General features: G+C 40.8%; 1 protein-coding gene across 1 annotated transcript in view; it reads left to right on the forward strand.

The window, feature by feature from the left end:
- Positions 1–17,085, forward strand: part of ADCY1 (adenylate cyclase 1) — a 157,364-nt gene extending 140,279 nt beyond the window's left edge. Inside the window, exons 15-20 of the mRNA XM_074575654.1 lie at positions 4,337–4,453; positions 5,519–5,665; positions 6,053–6,151; positions 10,165–10,279; positions 14,118–14,242; positions 15,127–17,085. Of these exons, the coding sequence (XP_074431755.1) occupies positions 4,337–4,453; positions 5,519–5,665; positions 6,053–6,151; positions 10,165–10,279; positions 14,118–14,242; positions 15,127–15,465 (942 nt within the window). The 3' untranslated portion in view covers positions 15,466–17,085. The remainder of the gene's footprint in view (positions 1–4,336; positions 4,454–5,518; positions 5,666–6,052; positions 6,152–10,164; positions 10,280–14,117; positions 14,243–15,126) is intronic.
- The last annotated feature ends 1,114 nt before the right edge of the window (positions 17,086–18,199 follow it).

Genomic DNA, 18,199 nt, shown 5'->3' on the forward strand with positions numbered 1-18,199 from the left:
GTCCCTCCCCAGCTTTCTTATAGGCCCCCTTCAGGTACTGGAAGGCCGCTATAAGGTCTCCCTGGAGCCTTCTCTTCTCCAGGCTGAACAACCCCAACTCTCTCAGCCTGTCCTCATAGGAGAGGTGCTCCAGCCCTTTGATCATCTTCATAGCCCTCCTCTGGACCCGCTCCAACAGGTCCATGTCCTTCTTGTGCTGAGGGCTCCAGAGCTGGACGCAGTACTTCAGGTGGGGTCTCACAAGAGCAGACTAGAGGGGGAGAATCACCTCTCTTGATCTGCTGGCCACGGTTCTTCTGATGCAACACAGGATGCAGTTGGCCTTCTGGGCTGCAAGCGCACATAGTTGGCTTATGTCCAGGTTTTCATCCACCAGTACACCCAAGTCCTTTTCCACAGGGCTGCTCTCTATCACGTCATTTCCCAGCCTGTATTGATAATGAGGATTGTCCCTACCGAAGTGCAGGACCTTGCACTTGGCCTTGTTGAACTTCATGAGGTTTGCTCAGGCCCACCTCTCTAGCTCATCCAGGTCCCTCTGGATGACATGCTGTCCCTCTGGCATGTCGACCACACCACTCAGCTTGGTGTCATTGGCAAACTTGCTGAGGGTGCACTTGATCCCACTGTCTCAATCATTGATGAAGATATTGAACAGCACTGGTCCCAGTACGGGTCCCTGAGGGACACCACTTGTCACCCCTCTCCATCTGGACATCGAGCCATTGACCACCTTCCTCTGGATGCGACCATCCAGCCAGTTCCTCATCCACTGAACAGTCCACCCATCAAATCCTTATCTCTCCAACTTAGAGAGAAGGATGTTGCGGGGGACCATGTCAAAGGCCTTGCAGAAGTCCAGATAGATGATATCTGTTGCTCTCCCCTTGTCTGCTGATGCAGTCACTCCATTGTAGAAAGCCACTAGGTTGGTCAGGCAGGACTTGCCCCTGGTGAAGCCATGCTGGCTGTCTCGAATCTCCTCCCTGTCCTCCATGTGCCTTAGCATAGCTTCTAGGAGGATCTGTTCCATGATCTTCCCGGGCACAGAGGTGAGGCTGATAGGTCAGTAGTTCCCAGGGTCCTCCTTTCTACCCTTTTTAAAAATGGGTGCGATGTTTGCCTTTTTTCCAGTCACCAGGGACTTCACCTGACTGCCATGACTTTTCAAATATCGTGGAGAGTGGCTTGACCTACACTGACCTACATTCTTCTTGTTCTGCTGTTTGGATAATTTGTCTCTATTTAGGTTTTGCTACCATTAGTATTATTCAAGGGCCATTGCTACCCGATGGTATTATCAAGGGCCTTCCATGACCTTAGTGGCTTTCATCTCATTTCTGGCAACTGAACCTTCTCAGAGTCAAATTTGTAATTAACAGTTTTGCATCCAAAGAGGGGAAGAGACCTTTGCTAGGTGTGTTGGAAATGTTCTACTATGTTTCTTAGCAATGGTGACATTCTTGATGCCTTCCCCTGCTCTTAGAGTATTTTGCCACCCCTTCAGTCCTGACTTTGGTGGTTTGGTTTGAGCCACTACCTCTGCACTCAGGACCTCAGTTCTCATCCTCTTGGTCACAGCTGTGGTCCCATCATTGTGAACATTGTCACATCCATACCTGCACACATAGTGTAGTGTCACTGGCATTTCTCTCCCGGTAGTTTCATGACCATATTGAAGCGAGACAGAAAGAAGGAGAAAAGCCATCACGTGCCTTAAAGTTCTGTCAGAAGGAAGCAACCAGAAAACCAACAGGCTAGACTGTCCTTTCTAATTTATTTTATGTTGATATATTAGAATTGTCTTTTATTTCTGTGTGTTAAAGGCTGGACTGAAATCCAGCAACATGACCGAGGTCACAAGGATCTGCTTCAGTGCTGGCAGCTTTGTCCTTGTTCTGTGGCTTGCTCTGAAACCTTTGCTGTGAATCATACACAGTGGTAGGAAACACTACATCCTGCTGAATAACCTTCTCAATCATCTTCTGAATAACCTTCTCAATCAGCTTCCAAAATGAACACTTTGCTCCATGACTGGGCAATGCAGAGGAATCTTTTCACACATGTCCAGATCAGAAATGAACAGCAGCAGCCAGTGATTGAGCAACACCACTATCCATGCAGTGCATGAAAGTGATTACTCCATTTACCTGCCCCTGCTTGATTACTTTGACTTGCCCAGAAATCTCCACGCCCTGTCCCAAACGTGTATTGTTCTTTATGCTGCTATTCTGACCCATATCGTATTGGGAGCTTAACTGAGAACCTGAAATGTTCCTAGGAAGAAAGTAACCAAAAAGTTCTTATTGAAAAATTGAGGAATGGATAAGGAAGCCCAAAATAAATTCTTTATTCAGAGCTTGAATTCAGTTTGCAAGTCTCTCTGCTGTCGTCAGAGTAAAATTTCCCATATTCCAGTGTGATGTAAAAATGGAGTTGTTAGCTTGGTTTGGATTTTCAGCTGGAAATAGCTTTTTATTTTTACTATTAGAACATTTAAATTCAAACAGTCAGACTGAACACAAGAGGCCATTACACATGTTTATAGACAACAATAAGTCAGGGACAGAGTTATACCACCAAAATAGGGGAAGGATATTTTAAGCATATGAAAGCATATGAAATTCAAATAGCAAAAAAAGTGTTAAGAAAACAGCTCACAAACAGGAAATAGGTACTTGCTTAGAATAAAAATTTCTGGTTTGTTTCTTGCAGAGCTTAACTGCTATTTAATATTTTTTGATATTTCACCTCTGGAATCAATTCTGAACCTTATTACACAAATTAGAGGAGGAGCTGACAATTTATTTCAAAAGGGAATGATTCCTGAAGAAGTTATGTTTATAGAACCAGTTCTTTTTCAGCATTCTTTCTACTTAGAGAAATTTAAGAATACATAAGTAAACTGCAAGGCAAATCAGACTGTGCGATATGAATAAAAAGATAAGTTTCCTAAGCTTTGGCGTGGAAAGGAAAAATTAGCTTCCTGAAGTAAAAATTAATCACACAAACATAATATTGTAAGACTATACAATGGCAAGAGGGGACCAGTTTTCTCCTACGTAGACAGGAAGGGATAGTGAGAAAAGTATGTGGACTTTCTAATAGATTAGGATAGCAAATTCTAGATACAAAAGGGACACCAACAAAGATTATAGCAGATTCTTCAGTCGTTTATGAGATTGTAGTTTCTTAACGATGCCTGAGAATTTGGCCTTCCAGTTATCTGCTGACTGTACCTAGATAAACAAAATCCGATTGGAATCACAGCAGAGGATTTGTGTTACAGTTCTGTGGCTGTGATTGAAGAGCAAATAAGCTGTGCTTTCTATGAGATGAATTAAAAGATACTGAACGAATGTTTTCTCATTGAAATCAGAATGTGGGGCCAAAAGCCACTCTAAGAACAAGGAGAAAATTCCAGAGAAGGAATTTTGCAGAAGAGTCTGCTAAGGACTTGGCTGGAATTTGCAAACCTAGGAGTCCCAAATGGGGTCCCTAGGTATTCAATGTTTTTCCAATAAGAGGTCTGATTTTTAGAATTGTTTCCTATTGTGTGACTCCCACAAACTCCTATGAGTCGAGACACACGTAATAAGATACCAGTATCTTAAGGACCTCAGCTGTGTTAACTCCTAGGCACTCTTTCTGAATGCTGTGATTCACATGAATGATAGAATTTCTGTTGCTGTTGTACACAGAAATTTCTGTGCACAAGAACTCTGTATGCTTTCGTGACAAATACCAGAGTAATTAAAACCACCTCTAGAAATGCTAATTGTTTTTTACTTTTTTTTTTTAATTGCATATAATTCTTAATGTTCTTCAATTTAAAAACCTTTTGCTCTGTTGAAGTTACTGCGTTACTAGGTCTGTTTCCATTTTACTGTGAAATGACATAGGTTCGCTTTAAACATTGGTGATTCTCCAAGCTTCTCTTCTTTGAAAGGTGGATCAAATACTGCTGTCACTGTCTCCACCTACCTGGGAAGTAATTGGCCTCCAAGGCCAATGCGATTTAAGTGGGATTATTCTAGCTTTTTACTCTGTAAAAATATCAAGGGTCTGTTTAAAAGAACAGACAACTACAGAAAACACCAATAGACTTAGCCGATCAAGCCCTGAAAGTAGTCATTAACCTGTTGAATTACAAAGGACTTAAAGGGACTTTGCCCTAATATAAAAGCATGGTATAGGAGAACTGTTCCCACTCTACTTTGCCGGCATTATTTTGCTCAGTTTTAACTTCAAAGTATGAATTAATAGAAGCTATTTGATAGCTTCAGCTAATTTCTTGCTTTTTTGAAAGTTTTTTTTTTTCCCTCTGTCCCCACAGGCAGAAGAAGAGAGAGATGATATGGAGAGAGTCAAGCTGGATAATAAAAGAATTCTCTTCAACCTGTTGCCAGCACATGTTGCACAGCACTTTCTTATGTCTAATCCAAGAAATATGGTAATCCAAGATAAAATTTAAATACATAGTGATGTTTCATGGGTGTAACCCTGTGTAGCTTGGGTCACCTTTCAACTGTATGTTTTCAAGACCTACAAAATTTCATGCATGTTAAAAGGAATAGTTTTGTAAGAACTTGTGTTCAAGAATTAGATTGGAATTATTTCTTTCACTGTAATGTCCTCCTTCTCTGAATAATTTTAATAAAAAGCAGGATAAGGGAATGTTGTGTCATTCAACGTCAAGGCAGCCAAGTGTCTGCATGCAAATCACTAATTTTTTTTTTCAATCAATTTAGAATATTGGGATTTATCACAGTATTTCATGAGCTCATTTTGATTCTGAATGGTGAAATATATGAACAGACAGACATTTACATATGAAATATGCTGCCATTACTCAACCCGTTCATTTAAAATTAAAAAAAGAGAATTGTACACACTCAAGAAATACACAGTGGCATTTAACTTCAGAGACTGTAGTGATTAAATAAAGTGGCTCAGGAAGCCCTTACCAGAGTCCTTCCGGTGCAGTTGCTGTGATACTGTTCTTGAGAGTTTGGATCAATGTATTTGAGCCACAGTAGAGTGATTTTCGTTTCTGTGACTCCTCCAAATTCTTAAGCAGAGATCTTACCATACGGAACAGCATTATATTGTTAATGTTGAATACAGGACTCTACAACTCAAGGAAAGATGTGAAGGAGTGAGGCTGGTTTTGTGCGGCAGAGTGAAATTGTTCCATCTCCGATTAGTTATAAAACAAAACTGAGAAAATGCAATTATTTCTCATACAATAAAATTTCTACAGCTGCTAAGACTTTCTACAAAATTTTTACTCACTGCTTCCATGTCTGTCAGAGAAAAAGACTAAGTTGCTTTAAATGGGTTTAATAGCTTAGGTGTTCATTTTCTTTTGTGTTTTTGAGTGGAGAGATCATTCAACATTTTTTTTAATAAGTCTGGCTTTCTCTCTACTAAAAATGATGGCTTAGATATCATAATAATGATGCCTGGTTTAGATTAATCTCTTAAAATAAAAATTATATCTGCTCATGAACTGCAGGACCTTTATTACCAGTCGTATTCGCAAGTGGGAGTGATGTTTGCTTCCATCCCAAATTTCAATGATTTCTACATCGAATTGGACGGCAATAATATGGGAGTGGAATGTTTACGCCTGTTAAATGAAATTATTGCTGATTTCGATGAGGTAAGATCTAAGCACTGCATCTTTTGACCATATCAGTTCTACCAAATTATTATCAACAGAGATTATCTGTAGCAACTCAGCGTATCTTGAACTGCCTAATAAAACAGTACCGTAAACTTCTTCTTTAATTGTAGTTGGTGTCCACTGGCCTTCTCCAAAGTGCCCAGTTTGTACTTTTGGGCATGAGAGTCTTACCTCAAATTCCTCTAATATAGCAGGAGTATTAAAATGTGAGTTAATGGTATTTTTTTCAATGTCCTCACAGTGGGCAAGTCACAACTTACCAAAAATAATATGGTTTAATCAACTTGCACATATTATCTGATAAATATGGTTGCTTGTCTAAAATATTATGTAATATTTAACAGTTTTATGTTTTAAACAAAGCTTATGGACAAGGAATATTATAAGGACATAGAAAAGATCAAGACAATTGGAAGTACGTATATGGCAGCTGTGGGACTCGTACCTACTTCAGGAACTAAGGTAAGAAGATCTTACATGATGGTCATTTGCGGAGGAACCATTCTCCTTCAATTTCCAGAGGAATATCAGAAACACTACAAACTCTATGTGATTATAGATAACATGTATTCCTTCTTTACAACAATTTAAATCTGAAATTCAAAGAACAACTGTAGCCTGAAAAGAAAAATTTCTATCCTAGCAGTTGCCCATGTGGCTTCACTTGGGATTTCATTAGCTGCAGCTCTGGATTCTCTGCAAAGTGGCGTATGAAGCTCCTAAGTCAGAGCGCTAGTGTTTTAAACCCTGTCTCTTAGGTGACCTTATATGATGCAGGGGAGGGGAGACTCTAGGTGTAATGAATTGCTGCAAAACTAATATAAGAATATTAAAATGTGATGGGTTTTTTTCTTTTTTTTATATTGAAATCTGTGTGCAACCTACAATCAAAACAAGCAGCCTCTCCCAACCCCCATCATGGACAGGAACTTAGTGCTAGGTACATTACTGCACTTTACCCTGGTCCCTCCAAATCACCTCTTCTTTGTCTCTACTGATAGCATTCTTTTTACCCCTTTAATTACTGAGCAATAAAAAAAGTCAAAGTCACTTCAGACCCACTAGTTCTGGGGCACAGTTCTTCTTCTGTATCCTCATTGATGCTCCTGAGTGTGTTTCTCACCTTAAGTTTGTGTCTCGAAACAGAGATTTCCTACATTTGCGCGCAGCACCTGGAAAAGCAGAGAAACCTGTGGACAGTATGCTGAATATATTGTATACAGAGTACTATGTACATTAATAATTGTATTAATAAAATAACTTTATGAAACAATAATAAAATTAATAACATGAAGAATATAATGAAAATTGAAGCAATCCATGCACGTAGTCTGCCCAGAATTTCCAGACACCTCTCCTCTGTTCTGATATGCATGTACGTCTCTTATAGAGGTATGCTCATGCATATGGTTTAGCGTTGCAAAATAACACCGAATTATAGGGCAAAAGCAGAAAGGGCCAGAAGATGGCCTGTGAACTTTCTAGAAACTATAATCCTTGTTAAGTAAATAAAAAACAAGGCCACATTGAAATCAACTGTTAGAATCATGTTGGAGTATATCACATGCAAATAATTGTCTGGTCTGCAGGGTTATGTACAACTGATGCTTTCTTTTGTGTCATTCCCAGCAATCTACAAATTACAAAAAGGTATTTTTAAAACTCTGTTTATGCTGAAATGTTTGGCTTCTGGGTCCTGAGGCAGGCAAAAAAATTGATCCTTTGAATTTTGTGCAGTGTGATCTCAGGCAAACAGGCAACAGCATACTTGTGTGTCTGCTATAAATGCTCTTTGAACTATAATCCTGAAAACAAGTGTGTTATTGGGTAACTTTGGCAGCATATGTTCCAAAACCTAAACATGTTTATCTCTTGTATTTTGTAGTTGCTAACTGAAGGGTCAGCTGGCTTAGCCCATTACTGACGATACCGCTCTGAGCTTACGATAGTAATGCATTTTAAATCACTGAAGAAGGTCTTGTACAGGACTCTGCCTTTCTCTGAAATCTTGGGGGCAAATTTTTATCTTTTCCGTACAGGTAGAATTTATTTAACGTTCAGAAAACCTAAAGATCTTGTATGAAGCAGCCAGCATTTTTTAATTTAACTTGGGGTTTCAGATGTTCCATGATCTCTTCCCACTGCTTCTGTGATGCAAACCAGTAGAAATTATTCACGTTCTCTTGGTCTTCAGCATGCAGCTATGTATTAAAAGTCCAATGATCCTGGGTAGCCTGTCACACGCAGACGATCACTGTCAGCCATCACACAGTCCTTGGGCTGCCCTGCAGAGTCCTATCTGTCCATGGGGAGCCGTAAGAGACTCAAGTGCTTCTGGTCTTCCCTCTGCCAGGGGTGTCCCAGCTTCTTGTCCCCAGAACAGAAAATCTGGCACAACTTTATGATTGTGAGCCACCAAGTTCATGCTAGGATTTGGACATGAGCAGAAAGCAGCGGGTGAGGTTAACTGCGATCTTAACTGAGGATATTTACACACATAAGAACCCAGTACCCTGATGGAGTTAAATATTTAAATCCCGTATTTTACAGGGCTGTTGTTTCTGCAGCTTGACTTCAGCAGGTGACTATAGTAAATGCACATTGCCTCTGTCAGAGGGGTTTTGCTGTGATGCTCTGGGCAGTCTTTCCAGTAACTATTCCTCTGATGTTTAAATAAATATATGTTTGCCAGATACACCATCAGGGCAGTACACAAACCAAGTTCTTTGTAGATCTTTTGCACAATATAAGTTCATTGTGCGTGTGGAGTCCTTTGAAATTACGTCTGTGATTTCAACAGGGTCCTGACTTCACCAGAGTCCTAACTTTGGGGTGTTCTTCAGTGCAGTTTCAAAAGAGTTTGCCAGTAATCCTTTTGAGAGGCACCTGTCACTTGCAGCGCGAGTATTTGTCACCAGTCCTCTCTCCTGCAACCCTGAGGGGCACTGCGGGAAATCAAAGCATTCATCGGGCAGCAAATAAATGGAAAGATAAGGAATATAAAGAAGATTGGATTATTAAATAAAACTATACACTCCTCCTTCCATCCTCCAGGCATTCAATATTCTTCTCCTTCTCTGTTAGAAGCGTTAGCCAATATTAATTCTTGTTCTTTCTTTGTCTTGGTAAGGCTGGAAAAGAGTAGAGCTAGTTGATATTGCAAGAAGCAGAATGCCAGAGACCCAGGCAGGTAAATAAAAATACCCTTCCTCAAACTTGGGACTGGCCCAACGATGACTTTCATAATTTTTTGTTAGCGCTTTGCTCTAATTTTTGTAAAATTCCCAACCACATGAAGGAGCCCTTTCAAACTGAGCCGAATAAAACAAATAGCAACCTGTTTCTCAGGTTTCTCAGCCACTGTCAAATACTCCATTTATACAGTCTCACTATCATGACAAAACCCCAGTGAGCTCTCATCTCATGCCAGCAGCCACAGCCCTGTTGTGCAACACCCTAGTGAAGCTAGACTGCCACTGACCCTGCATTTCTTTCACCATATCCTACCTTTAGCCCACTTTCACTTTGCAAATCTGTTCAAGAATTCATACTTATTATTCAAATAAGAGCACAACATAAGAGCAACCATACTGAGTCAGGTTAAAGGTCTATTCTAATAACCTGTCTTTAACTAGCCAATGGTAGGTCCCGCGGGAAGAGCATGCAAACCTCTCTTTTCCACTCTCTGATGATATGCTGCTTAAGAAATTCTAGAGCTACAGATAATATCGTTTTAATATTTTGTAGCAAATATTTCTTCCATGAGTTTGAGTAATTATGTTTGAATCTAGCTAACTTTTGAAATCCACGATATCCTCTGAAATTGAGTTCCACAGTTTAATTAGACTGAAGTTGTAAAAATTATTTTCTTATGTTTTGGGGATTTTTTACAAGTTGATACTTCAGCATTTTATTTGATCCCTTCTGGTTCTTTTGCTTTAATTCATTTATATGCATTAAACTCACTTCAGCTTGCCTGGAAATGAAAATAAAATAGGGGTGTTCTGCATCTCACAGGATTAAACCTAACAGGAATGCTGTCAATGGGAACAGCATGCACCCCATGGAGCTGGGAGCTAGCAAAAGCCCCAAAGGGAGAAGAGGGCAGAAACTATAGTTATTAATAATCATCAGGCAAAGCAGTTTTGTAAGAAAGCAGGTTATATTCCCTGCCACTCTCACAACAAACATCTGTAGCTCTCTAGCAACAGAACCACTTTACCATGGGAACTTTGCTTTCCATTCTTCCCAGAAATCAAAAAGAGAGAAAAAAAAATAAAATATATAATTCAGTACTTGAGACAAGAATGCGTATGCTGTAGCCACCATCGAAAGTTTCTTTTCACAAGCAGCAAAATGGGTTAGATTCTTTTCCTAAGCCATCCAGTCTGAGCTTTTCACTGTTTTTCACTTCAGTAGTTCATCTGCCTCTCAGAACCATACAAATCTAATGTGCAATACTATTTTGTTTCTAGGCTAAAAAATCAATTTATTCCCATTTGAGTACACTGGCAGATTTTGCAATAGAGATGTTTGATGTTCTTGATGAAATCAACTATCAGTCTTACAACGACTTTGTCCTACGAGTTGGTAAGTCACATTTCTACAATTATCATACAAGCGGAACATTGTTGTTTGTTGGCTTTCCCTGTGCTGTCTGCAAAGGATAACCTGTCCTGCACTCATGATTAAAACTGAAAAGACTCCTTTACCAGTAAAGGCACATCCATGTAGAAGGTCAGCAGGCTGGATGTTAAGCATCAGTATTAAGGAATTATAATTGTGTCCAATTTGACTGTGTTTACTTAATTTACGCACACCTAAAAGGAAACTGCACCAATAATTTTATACAATATTACTAGCGTACCCAGTCATGTTGCTTACACTGCTTTGCATTGCTAAACTGCTGAAAACTGTGTCTGTCTGTACTTAACTATTAAGTTAAGTTCCATCTGCAAAAGCTTTGTTGGCATTAAAAGTGTGATGGGAGCTTTTCATCGATAGATGCCAAATCACCTCAACCAGTCCTGTTTTTTCCAACAAATCAAATCATAGAATCATAGAATGGTTAAAGCTGGAAGGAATCTCGAAGATCCTCTAGTTCCATCCCCCCTGCCATAGGCATGGGCATCTTCCACTAGACTAGGTTGCTCAAAGCCCCTTCCAGCCTGGCCTTGAACACTTCCAGGGATGGGGCATTCCTAACTTCCCTGGGCAACCTGTTTCAATGTCTCACCACCCTCATTGTAAAGAATTTTTTCCTAATATCTAATCTAAATCTACCCTCTTTCAGTTTAAAAATGTTACCCCTCGTCCTATCACTACACTCCATGATAAAGAGTCCCTCCCCATCTTTCCTGTAGGCCCCCTTTAAGTACTGGAAGGCCACTATAAGGTCTGCCCAGAGCTTTCTCTTTTCCAGGCTGAACAAGCCCAACTCTCTCGGCATGTGACACACACAGGAGATGTGCTCCAGCCCTCTGGTCGTCTTCATGGCACTCCTGTGGACTCACTCCAACAGGTCCACGTCCTTCTTATGTTGGGGGCCCCAGAGCTGGACACAGTACTCCAGGTGGGGTCTCACAAGAGCAGACTAGAGGGAGAGAATCCCCTCCCTGGACCTACTGGCCATGCTTCTTTTGATGCAGCCCAGGATGCAGTTGGTTTTCTGGGCTGCAAGTGCACGTTGCTGGTTCATGTTGAGTTTCTCATCAACCAACGAACCAACCAAGTCTTTCTCCTCAGTGTTGCTCTCAATCATTGCCCAGCCTGTGTTCGATTGATAGCGGCTTAGCAACTCCATCCACCAGTTCCCCCAGGACCCGCAGATGAATCTCAAAAGGTCCCATGGACTTGTGCACCTTCAGGTTCCTTAGATGGCTTCTTCTCCTACAGTGGGCAGTTCTTCATTCTCACAGTCCCTGCCTTAGCCTTCAGCAACTTGGGTGGTGTGGTTAGAGCGCTTGCCAGTGAAGACCAACTCAAAAAAGTTGCTGCGTACCTCAGTCTTCTCCATACCCCAGGTGATTACATCTCCTGTTTCCTTCTGGATTGGGCCCGCATTTTCCCTAGTCTTCCTTTTATCACCAGCACACCTGTAGAAGTTTTTCTTCTTGTCCTTGACTTCCCTGGCGAGATTTAACTCTATCTGGCTTTAGCTTTCCTAACCTAATACCTGACTGCTTGGATAATTTCTTTGTATTCCTCCCAGGCTACCTGTCCTTGCTTCCACCCTCTGTAGCCTTCTTTTTTGAGTTTGAGTTTGTCCAGGAGCTTCTTGTTCATCCATGCAGGCCTCCTGACATTTTTGCCGGACTCTTTGTTGGGATACGTCACGTCTGAGCTTGGCGGAGGTGATCCTTGAATATTAACCAGCTTTCTTAGGCCCCTCTTCCCTCCAGGGCTTTATCCCATGGTACTCTACCATGCAGATCACTGAAGAGGCTAAAGTCTTCTCTCTTGAAGTCCAGGGTAGCGAGCTTACCATGTGCCTTCCTCACCGCCCTAAGGATCTTGAACTCCACCATTTCATGGTCACTGCAGCCAAGGCTCCGCACCAGCCCCTCCTTGTTGGTGACAATAAGGTCCAGCATGGCACCTCTTTTCATTGGCTCCTCTATCACTTGAAGCAGGAAGTTATCAGCTCATTCCAGGAACCTCCTGGATTGCTTATGCCCTGCTGTGTTGTCCCTTCAACAGGTATTGGGGTGGCTGAAGTCCCCCACGAGGACCAGGGCTTGTGAATGTGAGGCTGGTCCTATCTGTCTATAGAGGGCCTCATCTGCTCGGGTGGCCTGTAGCAGACCCCCACTGTAATGTCACCTGTCGCTGTCCTCGCTTTAATCCTGACCCATAAGCTGTCGGTTGGCTCCTCATCCATCCCCAGGCAGAGCTCCATGCACTCCAGCTCGTCACTGACATTAAAGGGCAACAGCCCCTCCTCATCTCCCCTGCCTGTCATTCCTGAAGAGCTTGTAGCCTTCTATTCCAACACTCCAGTCATAGAAGCCATCCCACCATGTCTCTCTGATGCCAATGAGATCATAACCCTACAGGCGTACGTACATCTCTAACTCCTGTTTATTCCCCATGCTACATGCATTTGCATAGAGGCATTTAAGTTGGGCCCCTGATGAAGCTGACTTACTTGCTGGAGCGTCTGGAATTCCTTTGTGCTGAACTCCAGGTACTCTCCTGTTGACCTGCAACCCTTCTCCAGCCTCTGGGCCTCTATTGCTCTGGGCATTGGCATCATACTGGTAGGAGTAGGATGGATTAAGTTTTCCCCCCAGGAATATAGAAATCTTCTGGTCTTCACAACACAAACCTTCCCATGCAATCCTTTTCATGTTATTACATGTCTTAACTCTCGGAGTCCTTTCTCCCAGCCTTTTTAGAGAGCAAGTTCCCCTCTTCCCTTCCTTCCCTGCATCCTGCTCCTCTTCAATGGTACTTCCACTCCTGTTCTCATTTCTTTGCATATGCTAACACAGATAGTTCTCTCCAGTTTCTTTCTCTCTATCATGGCTGAATTGTGATAAAGGTCTGGACAAGGAGCAAGTGAGATTGCTAATAGCAGAACACTGAGAAAGACCAAAGACACGAAAGGTAGCAATAGGAGAGTTATACATCTCTGCCCTCCTGTACATCCTAATAACTATAACCCCCAAATTCCCTTTGAACTCTGTTATAACTGGTCTTTCAGGTTCACAAAGGGGCAGAAGACAAATATCTAATGGCCGTTCTTCTGCACAAATTGCCTGGGAAAGCCCTCGCACAGAACCTCATGCAGGATTTATCATCTGCAGCTCTTTAGGGCACTCAGAAGAAGGAACATCCTCTTTTATCTTCAAAACAAGGTGTCAAAATCAGTCAGAAATGTAGAATCAAGCCCTGTTGTTTCCCAAAAATACTTGAGCTGTTTTCACATATTCTTTTCTTCTTTCAGTGTCTCCCCGATCTGTGCTGTCTAGTAATGACAACCAATTTGACACACTTCCCTTACCCCATTCCTTGTGTCTTCCAGGCCACTATTTCTGTTCCACTTGGGAAATCTCCATTAAAAAGCTTTATATGAGCGACTACAGTGGAAGTCATAGAAAACAATTAAAGATCTTTAACAGTTTGTCCTGAATTGTTCTACAGCTAAACTCCACACTACCACTGCTTTTTTGTTCTTTTGTCAAAACAAAGAAAAAAAGAAAATACACAGATACGCCATATTGCATTTCCAATAAGATATCTCTGTGAATGTCTTTATTCTGTGTCTAAACCTCTTACAAATACAGAAGTCCAATTGGCATTAATTTAACATATTATGTCTTATGACCAGAAAAATTCTAAGGCACTTGTGTTAAATCTATTTTGCAGGATTCCATTGGATAACATGCTGTGGTGTTTGAAACTAAATTCATTGTTTTGATTTTAGGTATTAATGTTGGGCCAGTAGTGGCTGGAGTCATTGGAGCCAGAAGACCACAGTACGATATCTGGGGGAACACTGTAAATGTTGCCAGCCGGATGGATAGTACTGGAGTGCAGGGGAAAATTCAGGTGAATGCACGCTGAGACTATTTTGCAAATTCTATATACCTCCTGTTTTATGTGCTGTTACATTTCCAAGATCACTTAGAAAACACAGTTTCACTTTATCTTGTGGTCCTTATGAGAAGGGCAGCATTCTCCAGATGATTCAAGCATCAGAGGTATAGTTGTTTTCTCTCGTATACGCTTCACTACTACTAGGCAACGAAATCCTAAATAAATAATTTCCCATCAGAAGAAACAGAATTCTCTGCTGCATTGCACACAGTTGGAGGCAAGCCTGGGAATGCCGACACTGCATGGGCTAGTCCTTGTGCTGGCGGAATTTTGCCTGAATAAGGACTACAAGGAAAGGATCTATGTCCATTTGCATCCTGCTGGATTTTATGTAGCTTTAAAAATTCCTTGGATACTTTGCATTGGAGAGGCTACGCAGACAGAGAACGTTGTTGTTCTACTAGAGCTTGGCTAGAAGCTATGCTGCGCCTCTCAAAATCTCAACGAACTCTTGCAGTCCTTTATCCAAAATACCTGTCTAGTCTCCAGGGATCAAAAGTTCTTCTGGAGCAAATTAATGTCGCTGGAACTGAACCAGTTTACAACAGTGGACACATTGTTTACACATTTCTGTTGGACAGAGCTTAATTTGGCTGTGTCAGCTCAAGACCAGAAGTTCTGCTTCTCAGATTCTGGTTTGGTCACTGATTTTTAATTCTCTATGAAAATTCTAAGTGAGCCCAGGAGCAGCAGTAGGTGCTAACTCATTCTACTTATACTATTTCATGACAGAGAAGTAAAATGGGGAGGGGTGGGCAGTTCTAGGATTAACCTTATATGAACAGGAAAAACTAATTGTTCTTTTTTTTTTTTTTTTTTTTTTTTTGTGTCTCCAGGTAACAGAAGAAGTTCAGCGGATATTGAAAAGGTGCAGTTATGAATTTGTGTGCAGGGGTAAAGTCAGTGTAAAGGGAAAAGGCGAAATGTTGACCTATTTCCTGGAGGGAAAGGCTGATGGAAATAATTCACAAACACGGTCTTTAAACTTAGAGCGGAAAATGTACCCTTATGGGAGAGCAAACATTCAAACAAAACTGGGCACCAGCTGTCCGTCGGTGTCCTCAGCTGCTAGCTTTACTGTAAAAGCTGGGCTTGGAGCAGGTCAAACGTCTGCCACTCACGCAAATCAAACACTGCATTATCTTCCTTCTGTGCCAGCTGTGAAGGAGGTGTAGAGCAAAGGAGATTTGGTTATGCCATTTGAAGTGAACTTGGAGAGCAATGGTTGCCTGAATTTTTACCAAGAGATCAGAGGTCATAGGCCATGGCATTAACCAAGGACCACTACAACCCAACCAAAGAGAACTTGGGGACTTGTGTAATGAACTCTTGGGATGGAACATATAAGGGCTAGCAATTCTGTTAGGAAAAGTCAAAACCTGATTTTTTGGAAATGAGGAATATTTTCCTGGCATTTTTAAAGGGTAAATGAAAAAAAAAAAGAGATAAACATGCAAGCAATTATTTGTGTGTGTGTGTGTGTGTATATATATGTTTTAATCTATATATGCACATATACAAACCGTCCTGTGTAGACTTAATAGAGATTTATAGAGATACACACAAAAATATGTATTTATTTACACATCCACCTGCAATGACATAGCAAAGAGATTTCTCTTTCTGTCATAGCCAGCACTGTTGGGTCTGGGATTAGCAAAGCTGCATTTAACTCTGGAGTGCGGGGCACCTGGAGACTCTCCAGGGCTACAGCAAGACTCAGAGAAACTGTGCTCCCGGTGCATGAGTTAAAGCAACGAGAATGGTGTTCATTGTGCTGTCATTGGCAGATTACTGAAGGCTGGATTCAGCTAATTGCTAAACCCCATGTATTTTTTAAAATTCTCTTTGCATGCTCCAAAAACTTAAAAAAAAAAAAATTCCAATTCAAACTGTAACACTAGGATATGAAGTAGATAAACCACAGAGCTTAAGGTTTGGCAGAAGAGCAATATATAGTCTTTCAATTAAAAAAAAAAAAAAAGGATAGTAGAGTTTAGAAGTTGCTGCCTCTTCACAGGTTATTTGACTCTGTACAAGACAGAGGAGCCACCCTGCAAGCCCAGCAATATGGTTATGCAATATAGAAACATTCCTTTTGGTACAGTGCTGATTTTATTCAAGAGCGGAAGGATGGTATTATTTCAGGCTTTTACAAACAGCACAGGTCCTGTAACTCAGTTCCAGGATTTAGCTTTACCTTTTTAAACAGCTCAAAGAATAGTCCCGTAATGGTGACAAACATGCTGTTGCTAGCTTTGTGACATTTGTGTGTTTGCCAACATAGTCTTACGTCTTAATTGATTTTTAAATTTATGCCACAGTTTTATTATATCTTGATTCTACCCAGGCTCAATCTTCAAAGCTGTACAATTATAGAAAGCTATAATTCTGAGAAACAAGCACAGTCAAACTTTGCCCAAATGAGGAGCACACTGGTAAATGTGCCAGGAGAGTGAGGCCTGCTCTTAATCTGCATAAAAGGGAACATATTTTGACTGCTTTTTCCTCTAATGCAGCCCACATCCCGTTGTTCATGGTTTCATCTTGAAACACTGATCTGGATGTGAAATGTGGAGTGTAGCTCCATATTTGAGGTGAGGGCGGTTGGACGCCATCCTGCTGAGTGACGTGTGCTCCATGGACGGTACCATACTGTCCTACTGTCCTGATGGGGATACACAAGCTAACCAGCCTTACTGCTTTCCAAAAAAGAAGCAAAACTTTACGTTGTCTAAAAACATGCAAAACTTCCTTTTAACTAAAAAAAAAAAAAAAGCACCACCATCACCACCAAAAAGAAAGCCCAAACTTGAGAAACCTACCAAAGGCTGCAAAGTTGTCCAGGTTCTACACAAGTAGAAAACTTGTGCGTACTAGATGTCACATTTCCCTTTGGTGGGCCTATTTTATTACTCATTTCAGTGGAAAGAAGATTCTGAGCGATTCTCCTACAATCAGCATTGCTTTGGAGCAGTCACTGTATTAAAAGTATACAAATGTATAAAAATACATATAAAAAAAAAAAAAGTTGACAAATGCTGTGTCGACAGATGCAAATGCTTAAAGAAATGCTGCAGGAGTTTCCATTCTCCATGTAGCCATATCAGGCTGCTGTGGGATTCCAGTGGTTTTCAGCGGGGTTTTTAATTAATTTTTATGTACCCTATCAGCTGAGTGCTTCATTACAGAGCTATCAATATTAGTCTTGTGATTAAAATGACTATAAAAAACTGAGAATTGCTTCCTAACTGTACTAAGTGTATGCACCCTGACTGCTCTGTGGAAAGTCGCTGCATTTCTTTATCTCCCCAACAGCTATTCAGTTTGAAGGTATTCTTCTTGAATAATTTAATTCTGGTTTTGAGGCATTCAAAGCCATTTAAATAAATACATGTAGAGAATACAGATTTAAAAGGACAAATATTTATATAATTAAACTGAATAAGTGGTAGCCATGTGAAGCACACTGCGTATTAATGCTTTCTAATAGCTGTGTAAGAACGAAATCACCACACTGGTAAAGTTAAATATTTAACCAAAATGGGAAGTATTATGTTCAATAGCATTAATCACTCAGTTCCGCTCACAAAGACCCCAAGTTACACAATTTTTGCATCAGAGAATTAGGAATAATTTCACTAATAATAATAAAACATTATTTTTATGTGTACTCTTACTGAAAGCATCTTCAGATCCTAGCAGTAGATCTGATACTGTATGAACACTTAGACCAAATACAACCATTGACCCACCCCAAAAGCTTACTATGAATGTATTTCTTTGTTACTTTTTTAATGGGTCCAAGATGTAGGCATATTGCCATTGTTTCTTTTAATCACTAGGTGGACAGTGATCAGAAATGAATTGTCCTCTGTACTAATATACTCGGGACTGTTCTTATTCCCA

This window comes from Larus michahellis, chromosome 2 (genome assembly GCF_964199755.1).
Source record: "Larus michahellis chromosome 2, bLarMic1.1, whole genome shotgun sequence".
In the NCBI taxonomy this organism is placed as follows: Eukaryota; Metazoa; Chordata; class Aves; order Charadriiformes; family Laridae; genus Larus; species Larus michahellis.